This window comes from Pieris brassicae, chromosome 3 (assembly GCF_905147105.1).
Source record: "Pieris brassicae chromosome 3, ilPieBrab1.1, whole genome shotgun sequence".
In the NCBI taxonomy this organism is placed as follows: domain Eukaryota; kingdom Metazoa; phylum Arthropoda; class Insecta; order Lepidoptera; family Pieridae; genus Pieris; species Pieris brassicae.
Genome location: NC_059667.1, coordinates 7,943,135 through 7,969,614, shown reverse-complemented (window position 1 = coordinate 7,969,614; position 26,480 = coordinate 7,943,135). Strand labels below are relative to the sequence as shown.

General features: G+C 32.7%; 2 protein-coding genes across 4 annotated transcripts in view; one reads left to right on the top strand and one right to left on the bottom strand.

The window, feature by feature from the left end:
- LOC123706938 (nuclear migration protein nudC) overlaps window positions 1–26,330 on the top strand; it is a 29,989-nt gene extending 3,659 nt beyond the window's left edge. For all 3 annotated transcript variants that reach the window (XM_045656593.1, XM_045656592.1, XM_045656591.1), the window contains exons 6-9: window positions 22,008–22,196; window positions 22,624–22,696; window positions 23,618–23,747; window positions 25,743–26,330. In XM_045656593.1, the coding sequence (XP_045512549.1) occupies window positions 22,008–22,196; window positions 22,624–22,696; window positions 23,618–23,747; window positions 25,743–25,794 (444 nt within the window). In that variant the 3' untranslated portion in view covers window positions 25,795–26,330. The remainder of the gene's footprint in view (window positions 1–22,007; window positions 22,197–22,623; window positions 22,697–23,617; window positions 23,748–25,742) is intronic.
- Window positions 374–14,367, bottom strand: LOC123706939. Its single transcript, XM_045656594.1, has 4 exons — window positions 14,046–14,367; window positions 4,042–4,161; window positions 2,350–2,701; window positions 374–1,541 (listed from the first exon to the last, which is right to left on the bottom strand). Exons 1-4 carry the CDS (start codon window positions 14,061–14,063, stop codon window positions 1,501–1,503), a joined length of 531 nt encoding a protein of 176 aa, XP_045512550.1. The 5' UTR covers window positions 14,064–14,367; the 3' UTR covers window positions 374–1,500.
- Window positions 26,331–26,480: the final 150 nt, after the last annotated feature.

Here is a 26,480-nt window from a genome sequence, read left to right as displayed (position 1 = left end):
TCTCTTCCAGGCAAAAATGTGATTGTTAAATTGCAAGAAGTGCATAACCAAATCTTTGAAAAAAAATTTATCCTTAATCTAAAATAATACAAAAAACACTAAAAAGCTAGTCACGGATACATGAATTGCGATGGAATAGTTACTGAATTGCAAAACGAAATCATTTAATTTATTCTTTGAAGGCCCATATAAAGCCCCTTCACATGGGAAAGCGATCAGAAGTACTACTTAATTCTCTAAAAAATACGAAGAAATATAACATATGCAAAATAATAACCACCGCACTGGGAATCTAACACTTGGTGCTTGGCTGTTCTCTTTTGGCTTTGCGACTTAGAGACTAGAGGATGTGGTTGAAATAAATAAAAAAAACTTTACGTATTATCGTGTTTAATTATCACAGATTATAAATTAAGAAATATGTTTAACTGGGACATACAAGTTAATTTCTAATAAAAAATTGTGCTAAATATTTACATTGATAACACTAATTCAAACATCACTGGCATTCTGTAAGAAGTGTTAAATTATTACATGTCTATCTAATTCGTCTGTGTTATGCACTTCACTGCACTATTGAAAATCACTTCACTGCACTATTGAAAATAAGCGTGTTTTGAAACGTCTCTTTCATGGTTGAAATTTGCATGATATGGTCTGTGAACTAGAGTTCATTTATATTAAGTTAACCCTAGAGCTGTAGTATATATACGAAAGTGATTTATTATAATATTCGGTGTATTTCGCGAAACTGTTGCTTGTGTTATTAAAATATTATTTTTTTGCTGATATATTTATATTTTTGAAGTTATAAGACCCAATGGCACCTTTATAGTGTGTACAAACCTGAAACCATTGATGCCGGATCGAACGAGTGCCACCTTGTGTGCGGTAGGTCGTCGAATGTTCCTGGCATTCGAAGGTCAAAAACACATATTTATGTTTCTATTTGATTAAAGTACAACTTATTTTTAGTTTTTACTAATCCATTATTAACATAGTAAATATAATCACAGTTATCTGCTTTTAATAATTTACTTAACTAGAATGTGATTTGAGCTCTGAATTGTTCTAAATACCAGTTACTAGACGTAACTAATTATTGCACTAATTTATTCAACTAAAATATAATTACACAATCGTCTTTAAGATCGCATCCATGCGATAAAAACCGAAATAGATTTCTAATTATACTTATGTATACATAAAACAATCCAGATGGTATTCTTAAATCTGATATTTGAAGACCAGTGGAGAGTATGGGAAAGGTCAAAGTCTAATAAACTTTCTATCGTAATTGTTGTCATTTTAAAAGACAAAATAGCTTCCTGAAGTGATTTTGTAAACGTCGTACGTTCGTCCGTCTATGTGCCCGATGTAAATATTATTGGATGCTTAATTAAAGCATCAAAATACAAATTCCAGTAATTACTTATATAATAGCCTCACTATTATAAATTACTATAACTAATTTGTCGATTGAATGCTTTCTAACCGTCTCTAAGAATATTTGTACATTCCGGTTTCTCTTCGCATTCGCACTGAAACAAAAAAAAATCGTTAATGCATTTGTAACTACAGATGTCGGTTCAATTTGTGACGTAAAATAAAAACACGCCACGGCTTACGTTATAAGGTTAGCCTCGAATGAAGGTTTTAGTTTGATCATATTTATTTTTTAATTACGGTATAAATTTATTTACGTATGAACCTCAAAGTCCTTCCAGAGATAGTTAAAAACCGATGAACCAGGTTTTATTTTTTAATGCTCATGCCTCAGTAGTAATGTCATTCAAGGGTGTGTTAACCATGCTCGCCCCACCTTTATGATTATAATTGAAATACATGGTATTACCTAAGTTCATGTCTATTTGTCAAGGTTGTCATTCGCCTGTAACAATTCCTTCACCTTTTGGATAGAAATCCCTCAGTGAACAAACATTTACATTCGAAAGAAATGCTTAGATTGTTAAACTACATATTAATGTCGTAATTTAGTTGAACGTTGGGGCGTCCTTTATAATCTTGGTGTTGTGAGATTAATGTATGTTGATTGATGAATGTAACGGTTTATATTAACTATGGAATAATCAAATAATAATTTGCAAAATAAGTTCTTCAGGCTTGTAAGGTTTTAAATAAGGTCGTAATAGTATTACTAGACTATTCAGTCCTGTCCTATGGTTACTATGCTATGATGACTTTGGTAAAATGCAAAAGTATGAATAAGATTTAGTCTATAACGCTAAAGGTACTGAATTTTTTGACGATTGAGTCCTTATATGTATAGGCACGGGATATAATACCAATTCTTTCATACAATATCAAACACAAATAGAGCATACTTACTTTCAACAAAGCATATAGCAGCCAATATACAAGCAGAGAACAGAATTGTCATACAAATGACTAGGACTGTTATCTGATGGGATTGGTTGCAGCAACAGGTTTTTGGCTCCTTCGTCGGTCGATGTTTCGTAAAACCATTCACAACTGTAAAGTGGGTGGAGCTGGCTAGTGATGTTGAGTCTTGTTCCGGTATGGAGCCTCGTTTGACGTCCTTCCATAATGTATCGACACTTTCTTCTGGGATCGTTACTACGTTGGTAAAGGCAGGTCTTGGTACCTGCTCGTAGTTTTGATTTCCATTCAATTGTACTAGGTGTGCAGCTGTTAGAAGAAGTGATCCGGATGAGACGCTCTGTAAAGTATATAGCAATGTAAATAATTATATAATCAAAGATTGGTATGTTTGCAGCTTTCATTTTCATTTCACATAGAACTTCACTTGACATAGTTAGGATGGTTTGTAATGTTTATTTTCTAAGTAGCACGAGTAAAGAGGTAACATTCAATTATCAGAAATGAATGTGCAAATTATTCTCATCTGTAACGAACCTCTCTCAAAGTTCTGATGAACATTATATATTATTTAACGATTATATTCTTTACATAACTCGACCCTTTCGAGGTCTTTTCAGCAAGCGTGGTCAGCGATAGACTGTCGACAGTGTTGAAATCAAATTGTGTTCCACCGTCCCATTATTTTTTTTGTATTAATAAATTGGGAAAATAATATAAATCGACGACAATATTAGAAATGACGTTTTTTATGAGCTACCTATAATATTCGATGTTAAATGAATACATAATCGAATCGTAATCGGCATTTTGGCAACCTAAATAGAAATGGTATAATGCCTCTTCAAGGCTTCTTGCATCAGTATAATAATGGTACATGATGAACATTGCATAATATGACGTTTATATCCGTTCATTTATCTATATCCGGATTGCTTTCATCGTTAAGGATAATTTTATACGTGAACTTTGAAACAATATAGATGTACTTAGATAATTTATCGTATAGTCGGAAATTTAAAGTACGTCGTGTGACTTTGATTCTTATAATTTCGAACAGGAGATATGCATTTGTAAAACCCTTAAATTTGTATATTTATTTATTGAGAGCCGTGTTTGCCTAGTGGCTCCAGCGTGCGACTCTCATCCCTGAGGTCGTAGGTTAGATCACCGGTTTTGCACTAATGGACTTTCTATTTGCTCATTTAACATTCGCTCGAATGGTTAAGGAAAACATCGTGAAGATCATGAAACAGATACAGAAATATGATCCACACCTGAGAAGATGTCGCCACTTGTTATTTCTTGCCATTTCGGACATAGCAATCCTTCAGAGACTTTTTCAAAAAGTTTATAATTATTAATATCAGTTTTAAAGAAATAATGACGGGAATATAAATTAAAGAGTGTCATTTAAGAAAGGGTTGTAAAATTTCGAAGGTGTTAAGGATTTGTACTGATACAACGAAGTTATTTCAAAAATACTTTAAATTCTCATGAATAATAATTGTCTTTGATTTACCCGACTGATATCAGATCGCTATTGAAATAGTACATTCCTATTATATTGTATTTTACTTAAGTTTAATATCTTGCTTTAACGATCACGTAAGATTCATATTCACTTGTCATTATTTTAAAATAAAATAGACCAAATTAATGATTTAATTGGAGACTTACGTGTGTGCTGTGATTACTAGAAGAGCCTTGGCTGGAGGCGGAGCCGCCTCTAGAGCGGGAATCATTGATACTGCCCGCACTAGATAAAGACGGCCTCGGTATGTGCCAGTCCGTTGTAATCTGAAATTTGCATAAGTTTTGATTGAAGGTCCGTCAAGGGATATACCGTCGTTTTAGGTTTCAAGAAGTTTATTCTTTTTACAAACATAACATGTATGTTACTTGAGAAAAATGAAATATTAAAAACATAAAAAGTTAAATGTATCACCACCGTTGTACGCTGTTATTGCATTACAGTCTATCTACGAAAAAACTTTGCAGGCGTATTCGAAATGGGTTCACTTCTATTTCCGTGTCTTAAAAGGCACGCTGTTGTAAAGACTCGCTCCGAAATAGGTTATATTGTGACCGTATTCTGATTTTAGGTACATGATTAGTGTTTTGCCGGCTTCATGTTAGTTTGAAGGTAATTTTAATGCTCGTGTGTATTTGGTTACGTAAATGTTTTAAACTTAAATGCATGTTATACAGCTGCTTCTGTCTAATTTCTTCTCTGCTAAATTGAAGCAATTTTTTTGCGGGAATTTTGCACTGTAGCGTGTTGAAGTGATTTATATGGGGCTGCAGCTATAGAAAAAAGGTCTCAAGGTGACCCGAATGACAAACAAGACAAAGCAATAAAAAACTTATATTAATACCTGTGTAACTGTGTTTTAGTATGACCTTCAAGTCTTAACTGTTGAAGATATTATTTGAAAATGATTATATAATTGACGTTTATACTCATACCTACTTGAATTATAAGATTACGCTTCTTCATACAATTGTCATCCCTAAAAGCCTTTAACGGTAGACACAATAGAGACGACAATTGTGTAACTGTTTAGTCTCCGATATAGATAGAATTTTGCACTATCTAAATATTACAAATTTCTTATGAATTTCTTTACTTCTCAGTCGTGATTTACGCCGTGATGTTTAATGAATTTCATTTTTAGGTCAAGTCGTCCGATTGATTTTGTCAGACAATATTCAAGGTTCGCGATCTCTTTATCTTTGCCGGCCTCCGGCACAGACGCAATTTTAGTTGTTTTTGCTCTCATGGACTCTTAAACCTTTGTTCTGTTGATAAGATGATGGATAGACCTTTAAGGCGTGTACGTTTATGGTAAATTATTTTAGTACCTTGTTACTCGAGTATTACGTGTATTTGAGTTTGCAAAGCATGTTTAAAAATTTGGTTGCCTAAAACATCGTAATTTTATACTGGATATTAGCGTAACTTACACAAAAACACGATTTTAATCATACGCGTTTCATTGAATATATCGAATTTTATACCAACTTCATTGTATGTCATATACATGCCTATTTTATTAATTGTATTTAATAGGCTTATAATGTGTACTGAAATTAATAGAATGCAATTTCAATAAAGATATCATGCTAGTTTTTGTTTGCAAATAACCGGTTGTGATCTGTACTATTGTACTTTGAGCAAAGCCTTAAACTTTCGCTATTCATTTTAGAACAAGTGTCTCGCCTAGTTTGAGTAAGCTTGCGGTCGAAGTAAAATGGCTATAGAGTACGACGATGAAATTCAATAATTGATTGAAAAAAATTAAGTGATCATTTTTTTATCGTTAACCTTATAAGTACGTCATAATTGTCTTAAAATAATAGAATACAGAACATGATGTCTCAATCGATGTATTCCGTATTTCGGGAATCAAGGAAGTAGTAGGATTTGTGAACTTGACATTTTTCAAAGCTAAGAAGCTCAGAAGACTGATACTTAAAAATCTTTTTAGTATTTAATTTATAAAGAATAGTATTAGTGTTGTTGCTTGAGCGTGCTCGCATTCCTTAGTATGCTACCCGTTTCTGCATTGATGCACTTTTCATTAGTACATTCTAGTCCTACTAGGCCGTACGGTGAAGGAAAATGTGAAGAACTCGGCATGTCTCAAAAAGTAGACGGCGTGTCGCAGCCACAGAAGAAGCCTTCACCAGATCTTGATTGCCTATTAGAAAAAGCAAATGATCACGAAGTTGATCTTACTTGTTTTTTTAAATTATTTATTGATACTTTGATGCACTTAAAGCGTTTATGTTTTATTACCAATGCATAATGCATTAAGTCCGTATATTGGCACGTGATTGTTGGCGGATGTCTGTCTAGGCCTGATAATTTAGTTACACACGTGGCTATAACACGTTGGAGATTCTCGTCTTAGTATATATGTAATTATCTGCTTTACACGTGATAATTGGTGCTCGGAACTTGTACAATTCTACTGTTTCTATGGCAAACAAGTCCCTTATAGAATCCCAGCCCATAACTCAATAGTAAAAATTCATGTAGAGCGAATCCGCTTAATTAAACAGATATAGAACTAATAGAATTTAATGATACCGGATTTTTGCAGAACATCCAAATCCATCAAGTAATAGAATACTTAGATTCGGTGCGTAAAATTTTATGAAAATAATATCAAAAGTCAAAAAAGGGCACGTTATACATAAAAATCGAATCACTTCTAAGAAAAAAAAAACGGAGTTTTTGAGTTGTTAGAGTTATTTATTTTTTACAGACAGCATTACACAGCAATTGTTAGAGTTATTTATTTTTTATGAATAATGCATAGTGTGAGGGTATATACAAAAAATGTGAATCACATTTTCAAAAGATTGGCGGTACTAATCGTAATAACATAGAATAAGTACGGATATCATATTTTTAATATAGCTTGCGTTCTAACCGAATTAAAGTGTATTTAGACCAAAACACCGGTTATAAATTACGCAATGGAATCTTAACGAATCTAATTGCATGTAACTCGTCTACGCCTCTGCCAATAACGGTTATTGTGATCACGGCACATTAAGTCATACAAACAAACCTACTTTGACAAGTTGGTAAAGCAGTCCGATTGCACCGACACAGTCTGGCTCAATCCCGTCTGGTCTAATAATTTAAGTAAGGCGTTTGATAGAGTGGTTCTTTATGTTGAAATATGAACTTGCGTTACTACTATATAGGGAGTTAAATCGACTCTAACTTAACTCTTGATTACATCAGCGTATTGGATTTTGGGTGTATTATATCGCAAAGATTTGCATACCCTAAGAGGCTTTCAAAAGCGTACCAAATCCTTTAAAAACGCGACTTTACAACGCCTTGGTATTGCAGGTGTCCATGAGTTAAGCACTTTAAGTGACCGTTTTCTTGTTGCTTCCTGGGAAGCGGATTTATCTTTCCATGCTCTTGTCGAAGGATTTCCAAAAACATTGCATATAATTACGATATTTTTTTTGAAAAATTAGAATCTAATCCATTCAATGAAAATGTTATATTGTTTCTATGATTCTTAATAATAATATAATAATATAAGTGTTTATAGGTAAAAACTTACTGAGGATGTAAACTTAGGTAACATTAGTTTTTTAATATGTAATGACGATTGCTTTCCGTCCCACAAACGTTTATGCAATCTTGCCATATTGTGAATGTTACGTAATGTTATTATAAGACTTGGGAGTTCAGTTACTGACTCTTGACTAACCTAGGATCTAATTACGAGGTGTGAATGTACCATATTTTCGAAAGCTTATCAAAATTTATCCTTATGGAAAAAAATCGGAAGTACCAGTATTTTTTGTCGTTCGCTCGTTCTAGAACAGGACGCGTTTTTTAAGTTTGCATATAAATTTCATATGTAAGCAATGTAACCATCGCAACCGATCATGTCAATGATTTTGTTAATTTTTTTTATTTCTAAAAAATATCTTTACCAAAGAATTTCTAAATATGTTTAAGTAGCCTCAATTATGTACCTATTTGCTAGCGACGTCCATTCTTTTCAATACAGGAATCATTTTAATAATTTTAAAAAGACACCCGGCTCATCATTTAATCGGCAATCGTTCACACAGTTCATGTAATTCATGTCAAAACTTGCCAAAACAAAATTGTTTGTTCATAATAAATTTAAATTTTCTAAAAAGGTACCCGGCCAGCCTCTAAAGCCTTTCCTTCCACTTTTCCGACGAAGTGTGTGGTGGCCCTTTATATCGTGTATACGTCAATTAAAACAAGTTACCGATAGATTGGTATTGATATTGGTTGCTGGACTCATATTACGCACTTAGACTCATAGTTGGTCCGTTGTGCGTAAAGTGCTGGCTAATTTAGCCAGCCTAGCTCTTTCCAGAAGCACAGAAGGCTCCTGGGCACTTCACAGGCTTCAGGGAGCGACCTCACTGCTCCGAGGATTTCTGTACGTTGTTAAGCCACAATAGCGATAGATATATCTTGTCTACTTTCTATGTCGCAGTTTCATCGTATTCTTTTTAGCTTACAGAATTGAGCAAATTAACAATTTAAATTAACTTTGTTTTTTGTAAAAGGTCCTGTAAGCAAGATTTTTACATATGCTTCAAGTAAGCCTTGTTGGCTGACCAATATTTTTTTTTCTTTAGAAATGCTTAAGCAGGTTCTCAAAACAATGCTTGTTACAATTACCATGATAATCGGTTAACGAGCTAGTCTGGCCCCTTTTAGGAGAAAGCGTGCTGCAAATTCTCGGAACACTTTCGGTGATGCAAATGTCACAATGCCTTTTGATTTTGACGAGCTCATATTTAATTCGTACTTCGTCTTAATTCCAAGAATGAAAGTGTGAATTGAAAATTATCAATTGTGATTTTTAGTATTGTCTTTGGTTAACATAGCTTTTACACATTGAAAGGAAACAATTTTTTAACCGGATTAAAGCTATTTGTATTATTATAAACTTATAATTATTTTCATAATTTTAATTTTAAATTTTTCCGACGTCTAGTTCTATAATAATACATATAGCTTTAATCCGGTTAAAAAAAATTGTTTTCTTTCAATTGTGATTTTTGTTTCCTTTTGTAAAAGTGTTATACCACATACGCTTTGTATAGAAGCGTATTGATACGCAAGTCGCGTGCGCGGCGTTATACCATATGTTCATATATAGGCATTTCAACAATGCAATTGCAATACAACGACACAAGTAGTTTCAATCATCGTTTATAAGCGTCATGAGGACATAACTCATTGTTCACGCTGGTCACAAACTATGCTTTATAGTCGTCCTTGAACTCAATTTATGCTAACAGGAATCATGTCAATGCAAATCACTAGCTCGACTGACAATGAAGATGATCTAGCCTCGTTATAAATTTTAATTTTATAGAAATATGCGCGTGCACAGATTTTATTTCGACTTCGCCTTCTGGCCGAGGTCTAGATGATCTTGAATTATGGATGCGAACAATGAATAAACATCAAAACGGATGTTCTTACATCATTTTATGGAGATGAAAATAATTGTTTTGTTTTTTGTACGTGAACGTCATAATCAATTAGCCGCTAATAGTACGTACGTTATTGAGTGGGATGATTAGAAAAAGTGGCCGTGATGGGTTGGGAACTCATCCGGATTCTTACGAATAGTGATGTCACGCTTTGACGTATTCAATCTCCTGTTATGTTTATCGATCTGTTTAATACTCTATAGTTTCATTTTATGACGAGTTTTTCTTACGATGAATTTTTCCGCCGCCATCGCTTCGGCCTCTGTGCTGTCCAGAGCACCAGTCGAGTGGGATGTACCTAATATACCTTTTCGGGTAGTGACACTACCTCATCAGCAAAGTCCTGGAAAACGCATTCTACTGGGCTTTTATTTAAGTAAAAAAATCGTATACAAGGATACAAAATTCAATGTATGATTAGGAACTATATCAAGTTACAAGGAAGCAAAAGTTCCATTGTGTACTTATCTAATATAGCTAGTTGTTTTCGAGTATCAAATTGTATACAAAACATTTTACCTTGACGGATTGAAATCTTTTTCAAATAGAACAGCGTTTCCTGGCTATCATGTTAACTGGTTGATAAATACCAACATGTGTCAATTAAGACTAAGGTCGCGTCCTCTTTATTTTTTATACAATTTAAAATTATTATATAGACACTATAAAACGGAAGTTTTGAGAGTGACTCTAGACGAGAAAGGCGAACGAAAATGTTCGCGTAAAATCATGTTTTAATAACGAAAATAGTCTGTATCCAATACCAGTAGATTTATCTAATCCAGATAGATGCCTGACGTAAAATTACTATCGTAGCTCATATTAAGAATAAGGTAATTGATAAAACTATTATTTTTTAACCGTATCTCTGAGACGACTACGCGTAGGTCAAGGACATAATATATTGTTAACCATACATTCAGCAAAATATTTTAATTTTGATGCTTTTAAATCCGGAAATCCTAAGATTTTATTATTGCCGGATTTAAAAGCGTGACTGATTTTATAATTCATCAATTTACTCTTTTAAAACCATTTAAATACTTAAGAATAACCGTTCTAGCTCTATACAAAGAATGTGAAAAATAATTTGCGAAATTCATGCTGTGCCCTTCTTTTAAACCTGTTTTTGACTATATAAACCTACGTTCCAAATTCCGACTACCCTACTGAGCCACATAAGTCATTTTAATGTTTAAGTTCTTTCAAAACCACCGTTGTCAAGGAGACGTCAAGTTAACACAGATAAAGTAAAAAAATAGAAACAAATAGTTAATCGTTTTTTTTTCTTTATCTGATTTGTTATATTATTTGAATTTAGAAATTTTATGAATGAAATAAAATTCAATTGAAAAAGAAGCAATAATGCCTTTCACTGCGAGCGGAACGGACCCATTACGGACTCCGCTATACTCGTAACGATGACTTTCATACATGTACCAAAGCGGAGACGGCATATTATTTAAAAGAATAACTATTAATGTTTGTGCAGAATCCTCTCACATTTTTCTATACTAATCTTGTAAATAGGAAAGATTTGTACCTAAAACAACATTATTTCAACATTACAACGATAAATCTACTCCATGTTTTAAATACCTACCCAGCCTAAATAATTCAATAGTATACATAAAATGCCACATTAATGAAATTTGATAAGGTTATATAAATACATATAAATGATGTTGTGAATCAGTAAAAATATTTATGTCCCCAAACTCAATGATCTTTGAGTTGTGTCGTCACATCTGTCATTGACGTGCAAAATTTCGTAATGTCAAAAACTCTGTGGTTCCGATAATTTCAAAGTGTAATTGACAACTTTTTATTTAAGAGGTTCTAAGCTCTTAAAGTTTCCTAACGTGAACATCGTGAAGCCTTTTGTTAGGGTTAAACCTAATTACATCAGATCACGGATTTGTTTCGGGACATCCGTCTCAAAGTAATGAATGCGAAACATAAGTGTACAAAAGTTTTACATTACTCATTCGAAGCTGTCAATTGTTTTTTTGAAATAGAGTCACAATGAGTGTAGAAGTTAATTATCTAAAGAGTTATTATGGATATCAAAATACGTTTAACAGCTACAGTATTGTAAATGTCATTTATAATACTAGTACTATTTGTTCTGGTTTTAAAAGCAAGATTAACCATAAATTATAGACACGGAACATTCAACAAACTCATTGAGCAATAGCTAATCTCTAGCATGATTCATTCTCTGCCCACCTGGCTGCAACACTGCAGTTCCTAATTTTTTAACGATGTTATTATACTGACAAGGGCAAATCTTTGAATAAAATAAGCGATAAATCAGTGTTATTGACATGGTCTTACATAAACCGCGTTAGTTCACGGTCATAATGTAAATTCGCACTAAGGTTAGCATATCTTCTTTTGTTTCGATAGAAATCTTACTACTTCATAAATTGTAGAATTTTTAGTAAGATTCACTGGTCCTTAAATTATATTTTATCAAGTCCTCTTCCAGACGATTTATTCCTTAGACTAAAAGATGCACCTACTGAGTAGTTTAAAGTATGAATTACGAACCCAAAACGATCTACATAATGTTATAGGAGGTTTCGGACGCATTAAAGTAAACTAGTAATTCTCTTAAGTAACCGAAAAGTTACTATATAACATACAATGAATAATAATATATTACTAAAGATTATTTATTGCAAATGATTCACGGGACTGAAAGATTTCATAATATAGTCATTGACATCGTTTGGGAAATGCCAAGTTGTGTTTTCTGAGAGGATTAGCAAATTGTCAAGTTACAGTAAATTCTCAATATTTTTTTTGTTATTGAACATTTTGTAATAGAAAAAAATAATGTTTAAGCTTCTTGCTAGTCTACATGTAAGTAGATTTATGTTTTATACGTTAATTGTTAAGTTAAGTACGTGTATTGTATTTTTCAATTATTCAGAAGCTATTGATACCAACGATTTAGACATATAAGTAGGTGGTTTCATAATATAATAATAGGAAACATTTTTATCTTATATAAGTAATATCAAGGAGATTGTAAAGTTCATATAACTCGACTTTGTCAAGCAGACTTTTGTGAGCAAAATGTACAGCTTTGGCTCGTACACTAGTAATGGAAATGAGCTTTATCTAAGAAGCTCCAACTTATTAGCTTTCTGTATTTGGACTTGAGTAATTAAAATTCCATTGGCTAATCAGGACTTTGAGGTTTCATTAAAAGGATATAAGGGCATTGCCCTGGATGTGCTAAGTCCGGGTGTAGTGAAATGTGAAGGCCGCGCGTCGTGCCTCCAGTCCCTGCACCAATTATTTTGGCTTTAACAAGCGTTTTGTTCGAACTATCACTTATTACATTACATCAGTCTTCAATGTCAAAAGTATCAGCTTATTTTAATAACTATATAGAAATATACGGGCTATTGTAGAATATTGGGTTGTTTTAAATATTTTAAGTAGACAAGGACGTCTGTATTTTATTTTTCGTTCCCGAAATTTTTACCCTAAAATATGACCAAGTTTTTTAAGCAAATAGAAAACGTATATCATTAAATTCTCATTAGTTCTATTAATAACGGCATTGGTATGTAGACGACCACATATAGAAACAAAATAAATTTAAATAAATTCTGGTAAACAAGAGACGGATATAATAAAATTTGATAGCGACGCCAAAATTCTTAGATCGTTGCTCATTCCGGTATTCAAATAAATACGTATATGGTATGTGTTGCTGGGTGCACGGTGATGTTAGTCATGTGATATTAAGTTGTTCAATTTTATGTTCTAATTTTAAATGATCATACAGTGGCGATACCCATAATGCAACATGTAACTTATGGCGTATACAAGCAGGTGATATTGTTACATTTGTTGATCTAAGCTATGTTGATGTCTTGCTGTTATTTGCATATATAGAAAGACCGGGACAGCTTCATAAAATCGTCGTTTCAATTTACAATATAGCCGTCGTTTCCTAAAACATTTTTTATCTGTACAAAAAGTTTGGCCCGTAACGTCTTCATCCATAATCACGTCTTTTTTATTTGAGCAAAAAGTAAACGAACAACAGAAAGCTATTATATTTGCACTTAAGCAAATTAAATTGAATTAGGCTTTAGGAATTATTTGAATTAATTGAGCTTGCCAATTAAGGTAATTTGCAAATCATGTTTCATCGACAATAGGTTTTTTATACGGTTCATCATATTTCATAATATATTATAAAATTAAATGTTTTTAACTTTTCAAGTTACGAATTAGTAATTATTTTAACTTGCATATAAAGTTTTAATACTGGAATTTAGTTATTGTCTTTTAATTAAGCCGGAAATAATGGAGCGACATTTTTACTTATAAATGGTTAGAATTAATAGTAAAAAATATATAATGTGAATAAATTATCCGTTAAACTTTTATGTAAATTATATATCCGTATCTTAGTTAGGTTACTTGTGTGCCTTTTATGCTAAACTTAATGATACATTTAACACATTCATTTGGACTTTAAATACAAAATATTATTTGAAAAAAAATCACCATTATTATATGGATCATAAAATACAGTAGGTAAACATTCTCAGTAACATTATATTTCTGTTTCATCTTTTTTTTACTATTCATTTAAAAGAACCGATTTTAAATAGATTATAACTTACCACTCTGTTCACATCCATTGTTTATTTACATGCGAATACTGATAAGCTTGTCACTACGTCACAGCACTAAAAATCACATATCAAATCGCCGAGTAACTCTCTCGCCCTCTCCGTGGCCGGCGTCAAACGCCTGTTCCAAGCGGCAAAGCGACTAGAGCTGAACTGAGTGTGTTGCAATACCGACCAAGGTTTATATATCGACTTGCATATTACCGGTTTAAGAAGTCATTTTTAAGATATTTGCAAAATTAATAGAGTTTGTCTGTTTTGATTGAAATCGACGTAACAGTCAAGTTTTTAGGCGCTACATTAAGATTGCTTTACTATTCGGTGACCAGTGAACTTGTTGAATTTTACTAGAAAAAACAAACGAATGTCGTAAAAATTGTTTTATTGATGTAATATTTACTAAGTTTTCTCGTAAGTATTGCGACGAGGAACTGACTAGATAAGCATGAATACAGTCGCTCATTAGTGAGATTTCGTTTCGAGAAGTACTAAGAGAGAAATGGCAACAATTTTCAGAACTCCGTATTTCTTAAACAGTTACGGACCCAATCGAAGCCCTTAAAATTTTAAACCTTTTTTATATTTTTTTAAATTAATTTTTGTTTCCCGCTGATTGGATATCTTTATGGAAGACCGAATATGAAGTCTGATCTCAACCACTAAACTCGTATAGTGATTGTTAAGAGGCTAATGTGTGCAAAACAGAAGTCAGGTCACGTATACTAAAATGACGTCTGAATGACCAGTCCAGTGGTTGTGCAACTGCTCAAGGCCGATCCTCTTGAATCATGGTGGGACTCGGAAAGAAATTACGATTCAGGTGACGTTACGGCGCGTTAAAAAGGCGCGTGTATTCAAGTTCAATGGTTTTATTTATTGGATTGGTCTTTCCTCGTTATAATACAGTAGCTGTGCCGCTAACAGTTGGCGTTTGACTTGTCGCTACTTTCCCTATTTTGTCAATTGTCTTTCAATCTTGTGATCAAGACAAAGGTGATTGATAATCCGGTTGTAGTCCAATGCGTATTTTTATCACTATTTTTAGAAGGTATAAAATACACCTTACCAACGAAGTGTATGAAAAACTAATTGGCAAATCACTTGTGTGTCCATGGGCGGCGGTATCACTTAACATCAGGGAGCCTCCTTAACATTAAAAACCCAACATGAATTATTCTATAGCGTTCCTTAATTTAAAGTCCTAATACACCTATTTGTATGTTATAATTGACAAACTGAAGCTTGGACCGATTGGAGGTTCTTACTCCAAGCCGGACCAATGAGATGTAGCGCCATGGTTATAATGACGATAAAGTGACCAATTTGGACAAATCTTGAACCTACATCTTAATGATGTTTTGGAATATCTTAAAACGAGGTTATACTGACTATATCTTTAATCTTCATACATAATATGCAAATTAAGTCTAAAATTAGATTTATAATTTTACTATTTTTGACTGATTGTTTAGCGTGCATGTAAACATTATATATAATTGTTGATTAATGTGAAAATGTAATAATTATTTTTTTAAGAAAAACCAATATTATATCAATTTTAATTGTCTTTGTTTACTGCAAATGAATTTTTACATTTAGTTAAATTGGAATCGTAGTCACGTTCTCGTGATAACATCGTTAATTTGCTAGAAAAAGAAGACAGTGTAAACTAACCTTGTGTTCGATTGTGGACGGTAAACGAAAAATGCCTGACAATGTAATTTATAAGACAGACAGACGATATCGATATAATAAAATTTACTATTAAGTGTTTGGAATCGTTTAGTACCTGAATGTATTAATCGGTCGTTTAATAAAGTTAAATAAAGGATTTTTTTCTTGGAGTGCAAGCAATTACGCCTAGAGTTAATTATAAACAATTTCTCATAAGGAATAAAAGTAATTTCGTACTTTAAGTTATTTAATTGCAATTCAGCTTCTCCAAATAATAATTATGCTATCGAGAGTTACGTATTACGAAGATACGACACACTTGTATTTGTGTCTAAAGGATGTCTTGTAAAATAATTGATCAAAAAGCTACGGGATTTAGAATATCTACCTATGGGTTAAGATAACGCAAGTATAATAGCACCATACAAGTTCACAAGGTTCTTGAAAAGTATTAAGTCGGAATTGCTTAACTCAGTCACACGCTCAAATCTAATTACTTGATGATTGTTCTACCAATCATGCGTCTCGGAATCATTGGGCTTACTTCACCGTGTCTTTATTAACCTACTTTTTAGGCTTTCATTAACCTTTTATTTGGTGGGTTAAAAGCTACTTTAAAGTTGTACCAGAAATATATAAACGTTCAAATTTTGAAATGTTTCAAATTTCTACGTATTGTGAAAGACGCACTATAAGCCCCAAATAGTTAATATGTATTTATTTATCTTTTAAGCGGCATTGTGCAATAAGGAAAAACATACAGCTATTTGAATTTCTAGTGCGTCTATAAGTAAGTAATGAAAATATTAAAGTTCAATAAGTAAATACTACTTGGATTCGAAATCTCGTGTCTCTGTTAGTTATATAAATAAATATTCTAGGAAGCTATTTAACATATTCTTTTAAAATGTGACAATTTATTGAATGCTTTATCACACCTATTTCATATATGTAAAACAGTATTAAAATGTTAGGTTTCGTATCGTTTTTGAAATACAAGCACTAAGACTCTACTCTTCTTACCCATAGATGCAATTGTAAATTCTGTGTTCCTTTTAGGATAATATCCTAATTTATAATTTCGTAAAATAATAAACAAGTCATATATACTTGACACGATGTAAGGTGATGGAAAGCCATTAGGTATCCACTTTATCAATATATTTTATATAAATCAGCACTTACTAGAGTTAATGTCCTATGTCCCCTGGATGGGGCAGAGGCCGCCCACAGTGTGTTTGCATCGTGTTCGGTTTTGATCCTCTTATTTCGCCTCGCTCCAAACTCCAGTATTATATAGCAGTAGTGTAATAAATATCGATTTGGTTAAATTTAGACAATTTTAAAAGCTCGTCGAAATCTATTGACGAGTAAGCAAATTTATACGGTCAAGCAGATGCTGTGATCATGTATCGTCCTTGCCAGGAATGCGAGGTCGGCACGCATCGGCTGCGTTTAGTGGCGCTCTCCTTGTAGAACAATTACTGTTTTTGTGCATCCACAATCGGTTTCGTTATCTTATTATTTTAAATTACACGTTAATATCATAATATGAAGTTATTAAAAAATCATATAATATACGACGAGTACCTTACGATTAACGCGAAGTCAGTTTACCGTCAGTCAGTTTACAGTTGTACCAAACGGCTATTTGAGATGGCGTATGGGCTATTTGCGTTCCCTAGATGCTTAGAGGAGAATGGCCTTGTTCGAATTCTGTTAACAAAGGTGAGTGTTTCATACTGTCTCCGAAACGGTCGATATTTTAATAATTACTAAGAGCACTAACACACTTAAGATGCTTTCCTTGGAGAATCGTAGAAAATGAATTGATGTATCGTTTCCAATTAATATACTTAACAATCAGGTTGATAGCCCCAGCCTTATAACATCATTTAAATTTCGTGTACACTTTAGACACCCAAGGCAACCCATTATTCCCTTTGTCCCTCGGAGAACGGCTTTTGGCCAAAACTCACCGATATACAGATTGAGCATTCTGATAAACAAGCTTGGGTCTGGATAGTTGCTCCCCTAACACTGTAAAATCGATTTTCATTTAGTTTTTATAATTTCTCTTTATTATCTCTTGTATGTTATGTTTGCCTATAAGTGCTTGATACATTAAAAATTATATTTATTATTCTTGTATTAATGTGCCGAGCGTTACCAAGCTCGTATAAATAAATAAGAGGGCAAACGCAAATACTACAAATATCCTATGTTACGGTAATTAAGTTACTTAAGAGTGGTATTCAGGATATTGGAACCGGGTGTGTAGGGTTTCTCTAGTTTCATAGCTTGATAAATAAGCGAAATGGTCAATTATCAATGATCCATTCCATACTTGAGTTTATAAATTACATAAGTATTAAACGATAGAGCAGTGTTGGCCTAGTGGCTTCAGCGTGAGACTCTCATCCCTGAGGTCGTAGATTCGATCCCGGGCTGTGCACCAATGGATTTTCTTTCTACGTGCGCATTTAACATTAGCTCGAACGGTGAAGGAAAACATCGTGAGGAAACCGGCTTGCCTTAGACCCAAAATGTCGACGGCGTGCGTCAGGCACAGAAGGCTGATCACCTACTGGCCTATCCGATTAACAACTGATCATGAAACAGATGCAGAAATCTGAGGCCCAGACCTAAAAAGGTTGTAGCGCCATTAATTTATTTTTTATTAAACGATAATGTACCATAATAACCGGTTTACCGTATTTTCACGCTAAGGATGGATACCGTTTTCCTAAAATGCTCCAGAACATTCTTCGTTTCGAACATAATTCGAGGAAAGTCTTCAAATACAGACAGGCACTTAGTATTCTACACATTACAATGACGTCTTCCTATGACCTGGGCCTTGAGGCAACAACTGACGTTGGCGTGCTGCGCCGGAAATGACCTAAAAGTATTCACGTGACAGGTGATCTGAAATAGCATATTACTTTTTTTATTTCTGAAATTTTTATTTCATGTTTTGACAGACTGTCAAACATTAGCTGCTTTTTTCTTAATTCTGAGGACGGGGTTTCAAACTCGGGCCGCGCACTAATACGTTTTTCTATGTAGCAACAAGTATAATTCAAATTAAAAATAGGCCTAAACGTTTAATTCTATGAATCGCTTTGTTTGGAGCCATAGCGCGACGACTTAACAAGATGTTAATTTGTCGTACAAGGCTTTGAACCTAATAAGAATGTAAATTAAGCAGAAACGTTGCATATATTTATGTAATTTTAATTCGTTGAGGTGCAATACGATGATGAAGTTGCTAAATCGCGGAAGTGACCTCCATAAAAGAATTCCTATTGGTACCTTGTTTTTTCAATAAACATTATTGACATCTTTGTATGACTTATATACCTTACGATAATGAAACTCAAGAGACGTTATGATAATGTTACATTAATAATAACACATGCAAATGTTGTAAATAATAAGTAAGTAATACTCATAAATGATTTTGAGAATTAATAAATGCTATTAAAAAAATAGCGCGTATGTAACTAGTTTCAAGCCAAATGTTATCCATTACCTTCCAAACTGCGCCCTTTTGGGAAGTACAAGAAACTCAACAGCGTAATTCGATTTTAAAAATAGAATAAAGAAACTGTTCTATTTTTAAATTAATGAAAATGTAGGCTCAATATATGATTACTGGCCATCCAGCTAACAAAAAAAGGTATCTTTTTTACATCTGATGGGCTATTAATAACCTGAAATGCCTTTTAAATATGGAACACTGTAAACTCTCATTTTTTTGTTTCATATAGCTTGATTACTGAGTATGCAATAAAACTACGATTACAATGACCTTTTTTACGTCTGATGTTGATATCATAAATAAAAGTCGATGAATGACTAGTTTTTAATACTATTAGCGTTGTGGTTTCCATGGCACCATGGAATTTAGACTGATCATTAATGCTTGATGTTTTTATATGTGCATAAAATTCAAATTAAGAATCATAGCGTCAATTTGAATCACTGCATATTTTTGGAATTTTTATGTACAGAGAACTATGTTCGAATGAAATATAATAGTAAACATATGATTGGCTCCCAAATACGTTACATAGTTGAAGGATTGAAATTCAAGCTTCTTACCACAGAAGGCTTATCCCCGTGTGAATGGATTTTTTTTAACGTATGTTTATGTACATAACAACACATGTGTATTAAATGTCAAGCGTGTGATTACAAAAATTAATAGTATTTACGTCATGAAAAATACAAGAAAACAAGATTGTATGAACTACGTAATATATGAAATAACAGGATTCAGGTTTTATAAAAAACTGGTGGTAATGACCTCAGTATTCTATGAATTAATTCGGAATTAGAAATAACAAAAACTGAGCAGATTTATTTAAAACAATTCGTTAGTAAGCGATATATCGTGGAGTATTTTATTGGTATTAAAAACTATTATAACTATGTAGAAGTATGTACCCTGTATGCCCTGTTTTTTATATATACCCCTGCCCCAATCCGTCCAATTTGTCCTTTGTTCCTTGTATCCTATGTGTGCCATTGGCTGCTATTTAGAATGCCTTTATCATATAATGGAAAGTTTAAATTCGAAAATGTAGCAATCTGTTTATAGGAAGAATATTATCTTAAGTTATCTTTAAGTAATTGTAGCGACCTTTTAAAATGTGATGTTAAGTAACTCCCAGCTTTAATGCAAATTATTATATCCGTCTACGTACATTGATCAAGTAATGATATTTATATCCTGTTGTAAATTATGATTACACAAATATATTTTTTTATATTTCTTAATTTTAACCAAAGTAATTGATAGTAAATTAATTATTTATCTTAACTTGTCAAGGTAATAAGTTATAGATTGTTGAATGTATAGAATATCTCATATCCTTACAACGTCGTTGTTAACCGTGAAAAGTTTAGTACATAATTACGTTAGTTTTGCGTTTGAGAATCCCCTACGGAAGCTCTGAAGATGTGAGGCTCCAACAAGTATGTCCGAATCAGAGAGCCGACTGCTGTTTTTACGTCTAAATAGGTGTGTCGTAATGAATAGATAATTCTGTCCCTCATTTTAAGTCTTGTCACCAAAACGGCACTCGCACAGGGTGTATTTTGTTTAATTATCGAAAGTTTATATTATTATTTAATATCTCGGAATACCGCCACAACATCTTATAAAACCGGTTATATGTTTTTTTTTAAACAGGCTTTTTTATTTAAATGTTATGGGGAGGGCTATGGCCAACTTGCTATAGTATAAAATATTTTACATCTACCGCGTCTATTATTTTTCACCATTGTCCATGGTATGGTGGCATAGAAAAATAAAAAATAAAAAAAAATTTCTTGTCTATAACTTATGTTGCTCTGTTCTAGTTATTACAAATAATCGAAGCGGCCTGGCATAAATTGTATCTGAAAAATAAAAGCTCTTTGTTCTAAGTTATCAAAACCAGTTATCTAAATAGTTTTCCCTTTAGTTTCGAAATACCGAGAAATACAATGATTATTCTACTGATGTCCACGTATTCATTTTCCCGCATCATAAATCTGTACTCATTATTAATTTTATACGAACGTGAGTTACATTGATTCTTACGACTAGTAGTACTACTAGTAGAGTAACATAAAAAGTCTTCAGATGAAGGTTTAAAGCAAGATTGATATAACATTACTTGGCACTTTTTCCTTCCAGAACAAGATAATATTTAATGAGAAGTCGCTAGAATACAACGTATGTGTGTGTGTTATATCATTTTATTGCTCATTATCAGTATTTGTTACCATGGTTACCATTTTGTTTAAAAGTACGCAACGCTTTATTTATTTATTATCACTTCGTTACACTACAATATAAAAAAAAAATAACATAATTAAATCAAAAGGAGGGCAACTGGCGGCCTTATCGCTTACGAGCGATCTCTTCCAGGCAACCACTGTGAGAAAAAAAAATGTATTCAATTACATAAGATAGGCAAGTAGTGCAAAAATACAGTTATTAAGACAAAACTAACCAGAAACAATCATAAGTTTGACAATATATAAAATTGATTTCTAGTTCTTGGTTGTTTTATTCTCTATTCATAGTTTTAGAGTCACGTAGATATTATTTTATAATTATGTATCCGGAACGAAACGACGCTGTGGACCAGAAAGCGACCACGACCACTCTTTTCAGAGTAATATTATGAAGAAGATGTTTCGTAATTTATACGATTAATTATAGTTTTTAAAAATTGTATATGCTCCTGGGGTTTTTTCTTTAAATGAATATGTTTGCTTCAGTTACGAGTACCATTACGTCAAGTGCTGCGACCACGGGATTTGACCGTTGTTATTAGCAAACGTCACCTCAAAGTGGGCATTAAGGGCCAACCGCCTATTATTGACGGCGATCTAGATGCCGATGTGAAGATTGAGGAATCCACGTGGGTGCTTCAAGATGGTAGATCTTTGTTGGTTAATTTGGAGAAGGTATGTCTATTAGTTTGATGTAGGTGATAACGGAAAGTTAGTAGTATTAAGGCTGGGTTAAGTATAAGGCTATTTCTTAAGAATCTTTAATCGACCTCATTTTCTCTTTCATATGTTAATTTTTTTTTATAATATTTATAATAGTTATATTATAATAACAGTACATTACAAAATAACAATCCTGTAGTGATTTTTATTAGGGCAGTATCTACATTTAAAAAACTAATAACATTGCTTTGTCTTTTTCAATAAAATAAAGTGTATTATTTTTGTAATATAATTATGTATATGTAAATTTTAATTTTATTGTATTGTCGGGAAACGGTAAATACAGCTTAAAAAAGTGAAATCCTTTTTTTAACATATTTCTAAATTATAAAATAATTAAGAGGTGTGAGCAAGTTTATTTGAGTCATTCCTTTTATAGGTTAACAAAATGAATTGGTGGGGTCGTCTTGTGTCTACGGATCCTGAAATATCGACTAAAAAAATAAATCCAGGTTTGTTCGATATTTAATTTTAAAATACAATGTTAAACTTATTAGTGGGTACTTTGGGTAAGATTCAGGGATGAGACTTACCGCGAACTATGTATATAATTTCTAATAGGTAATATACATACGCAACATACATAGCGTTTTAGTCTTGATTCTGAATTTAACTGCTAGTTATTTTCCTGCACCGTGTCAATTACCTTAATTGGCGTTAATTTCGATGGTAGGTGTGTTGAAATATATGTATTGACTGGCACATAAAAGGCTGATCTACTAATTGTCTATTGAAGTGATTAAAAAATTATTAACTATAGTGATTGAAGTTTCTAATATATTAAATAATGACAGTTTGCTTTTTATGATCTGTATCAAAATTTTTATATATTATCTTTTGATCGGTATTTATAATTTAAATATAACATTTGTGGAAAGTGGATCTATGTCATAAATTTGTCGATTTAAGTGATAGTTCATTAAAGGGATTATCAAATGTAAACGATGTCACAGAATGTCCAAATTTTACGTACACTGTCCAATACGACATTTATGTGGACTGTTTCGAAGAGTGTGGAAGAGACATTGCCTAAAACATAAGCTAAATAGCTAGAATTAAGAAATAATTAAGAAATAGAAATAGAGAAATTAAGAAATAGAAACAGCTTTAAGGTAAAAATAAGCTTAAGCCTTAAGGTAAAAATATTTAAACAATTCAATACAAAAATAATAATGTACAATAAAGGAACGACTATAAAACCCGAAAGAAAAACATAAACTTATTTAGTAAGTTGAAACTGATTTAAGAATACCTTGAATGACACATAATTATAAAACATAGATATAGTAAGTTTTTTTTTGTCAGGTAATAATTTGGAAGCAAAGAAATACTTGGTGCACGTTTTATAACAATAATGATGTTTTATTTAACAGAACCATCAAAGCTGTCGGACTTAGATGGAGAGACCAGAGGTCTAGTTGAGAAGATGATGTACGATCAAAGGCAAAAGGAGATGGGATTGCCGACCAGCGATGAACAGAAGAAGCAAGACGTACTTAAGAAGTAGGTTCTTGTATTTCACATATTCTTTAGTAGATTTTTTATATTTAGGTGTATAATGTTGTGGTCCCAGTTGTGGAGTGTGTAGGAAATTAGACGTAATCACTCGCAATAGAGCAGTGTTGGACTAGTGGCCATAGCGTGCCATTCATCTCTAAGGTCGTTCGACGCCCAGCAGTGTTGACATTCGCGCAAACGGTGAAGGAAACATCGTGAGGGGAGGAAACCGGTTTATCCTTAGACTCAAAAAATCGACAGCGTGTATCAGGCACAGCGACCTGATCGTCTACTTGCCTATTAGATTGACAAATGATCATGGTCATAAAAAGGTTGTAGAGAAACTGATTTATTTTATTTTTAATAATTTAATGTGCGCGGCGAGGAAGCGATACAAATTGTAAAGATATCGATTCAACAAAGTTAATCACTGACAAAATGGGACAACGGATTTCACGTAATTTTGAGTCTTATACCAAGCAAAGTCGCATTTGGGCTTTTAAAAATCCAAAACAGTTTGTGAGCTTTTTCCTACTGAGTACGTGTCACTGTATGGTGTCTCGTAATGGATTACCAACGCACGGTGCTAAATTAAATTGAACCAACAGGAATGGACCACTGTCAAAGTAGACGCGGGGAGAAATTGGCTATGCCAAAAATGAATCTGGAATTGTATAGGAAAACCACCTTTGTATAAACATACTAAGATTTTCCTACTAGAGTTTTTAAAAATCGAATGATATTAAATAAAGATATTTCCTTATTATTAACTATTATGAAAAACTGGTTGCAAATTAATTGAATACCTACTACGGCTGAAAGTGCCGGATATCCGATTAATAAATTTAATGCAAATTATATTATTAGGTAATGACATTCCCTTTACAGCGGATTAAATATATTTATAAGTATCGGCATTTTTAAATTATTCTTCGCTATTTAATTTTAATGCTTATTATTAGTCAATCGCACAGTTAACATTTATTTCCATAATAAATTAATAATAAACAAGTCTGACAATAAATATAATCTGTAGTAAAAATTAAGTTGTATGGAATTAATTTAATATATTTTGGTGATCTCATGCGGAGATCAGAAGTAAAAGGTTGGCTGAAGTGTAGAGAATGGCGAAATATTTGGCGGATAAAGGCGTTCCTGGTTATATTTCTCCTTGATATATTTTCCGTATGCGCTGTATACAAACATTTAGTTTTACAAACATACTCATTAATCGATTCAGTAACAGTGATTTCGTTTCTCTTTCCTTGTTTACTTAAATCATTATCTAAATAATCAGTCATTTATGGCTGACTTTTCTATGTATATATAATTATTAATGTACTAATAAAGACAATATGGTATACGATTTGAAGTACAGGAGCCCCCGATTTAAGTTCGAAAATAAAATAGGGAATGATTCAGAGTTGACGTTTAGGCGAAGCAGGAGTTTAACAAAATACAACATTTTTGACCTACGAAAGTCATACTAAGCGCCTACCTTCTTATCATACATACGGAATGTATGACTCACTCCAGCTCCACAATTGAGCTAACACATTTCTGTATTGTTTTTTTTCTTTTTTTTTCTTAGTAATGATCCAGAAAGTCGAGAGGCAATGTAATACTAGTATTCAAAAGCAGTGTTGGTCTAGTGGCTTCAGATATCGTAGGTTCTATCACTGGCTATGCACCAATGTATTTTTTGTCTATTTGCACATCTATCACTTGCTTGTACGGTGAAAGAAAACATCGTGAGGAAACTGGTATGTAAGCTAAAAATCAACGTCATGTGTCCGACAGAATGCTCAATCAACGACCTTGTCTATGAAATAAAAATTATACAAGAAACGATATCTGAGGAAAATTTAGGGTTGTATTGTCACTGGACTATTATCATTTTATTAGTATTAAATATAACAAGAGTTTAAATTTTTAAGTTAATATTGTTGCATACCTATCAATTAACAGACGAGAATTTTATAACTGTTACTTTTTTTACAGATTCATGGAACAACACCCCGAAATGGATTTCTCGAAGTGCAAATTTAATTAATCATGAATTAAAATATTAACCGTTACATTTGAGTGAAACTTAAGTAACCATTAGTGTATGCCTGTATTCTAAAACGTTAATTAAGCACAAATTCTAATCTCAGTTCTTTATCTGGCAAACTTTGACTATATAGTCTACAATGTTTCACATTTTTGACATTGCTCGGTAATATATTGTGAGTTGACGTTTTGGTTTACGAACCTAAGGGCAACTTTAAAAGACAGAGTGCGATCTAAATTTCCTATCTGACAATTACATATTCTATACTATAGATTTTGATGGGATATTTATTGAGTATTTAAACTTGTTTATTAATCTTAGCCTTAGACACACACAATTCAATTGTCTGTCAGGCAATTTCTCAATATGTAATTAAGTTAATGTAAAAGGCCAACCTTCAGTTTTCGATTACTGACCTTATTAATTTTTGTCTTACTAGTCGTTTATAATGTATAATTATTGCTTAGAATCACGACTAGTTGGATAGCAAAGGATTATAACCCAGTTAAGCTGTCGGAAATAAAGTGTTTTTTTTTTATTTGAGGCTTTTATTTAAATTTCATTGTTCTTTTACGAAATATCCTAAAGCTTTGCCAGCACGGTAATGTAAGCTAAAACTATTTAAATTTGGTAAAAAATACAAGTATGTAAGTCAGACGTACCTTAGACAAAAGAAACTAGCCTCA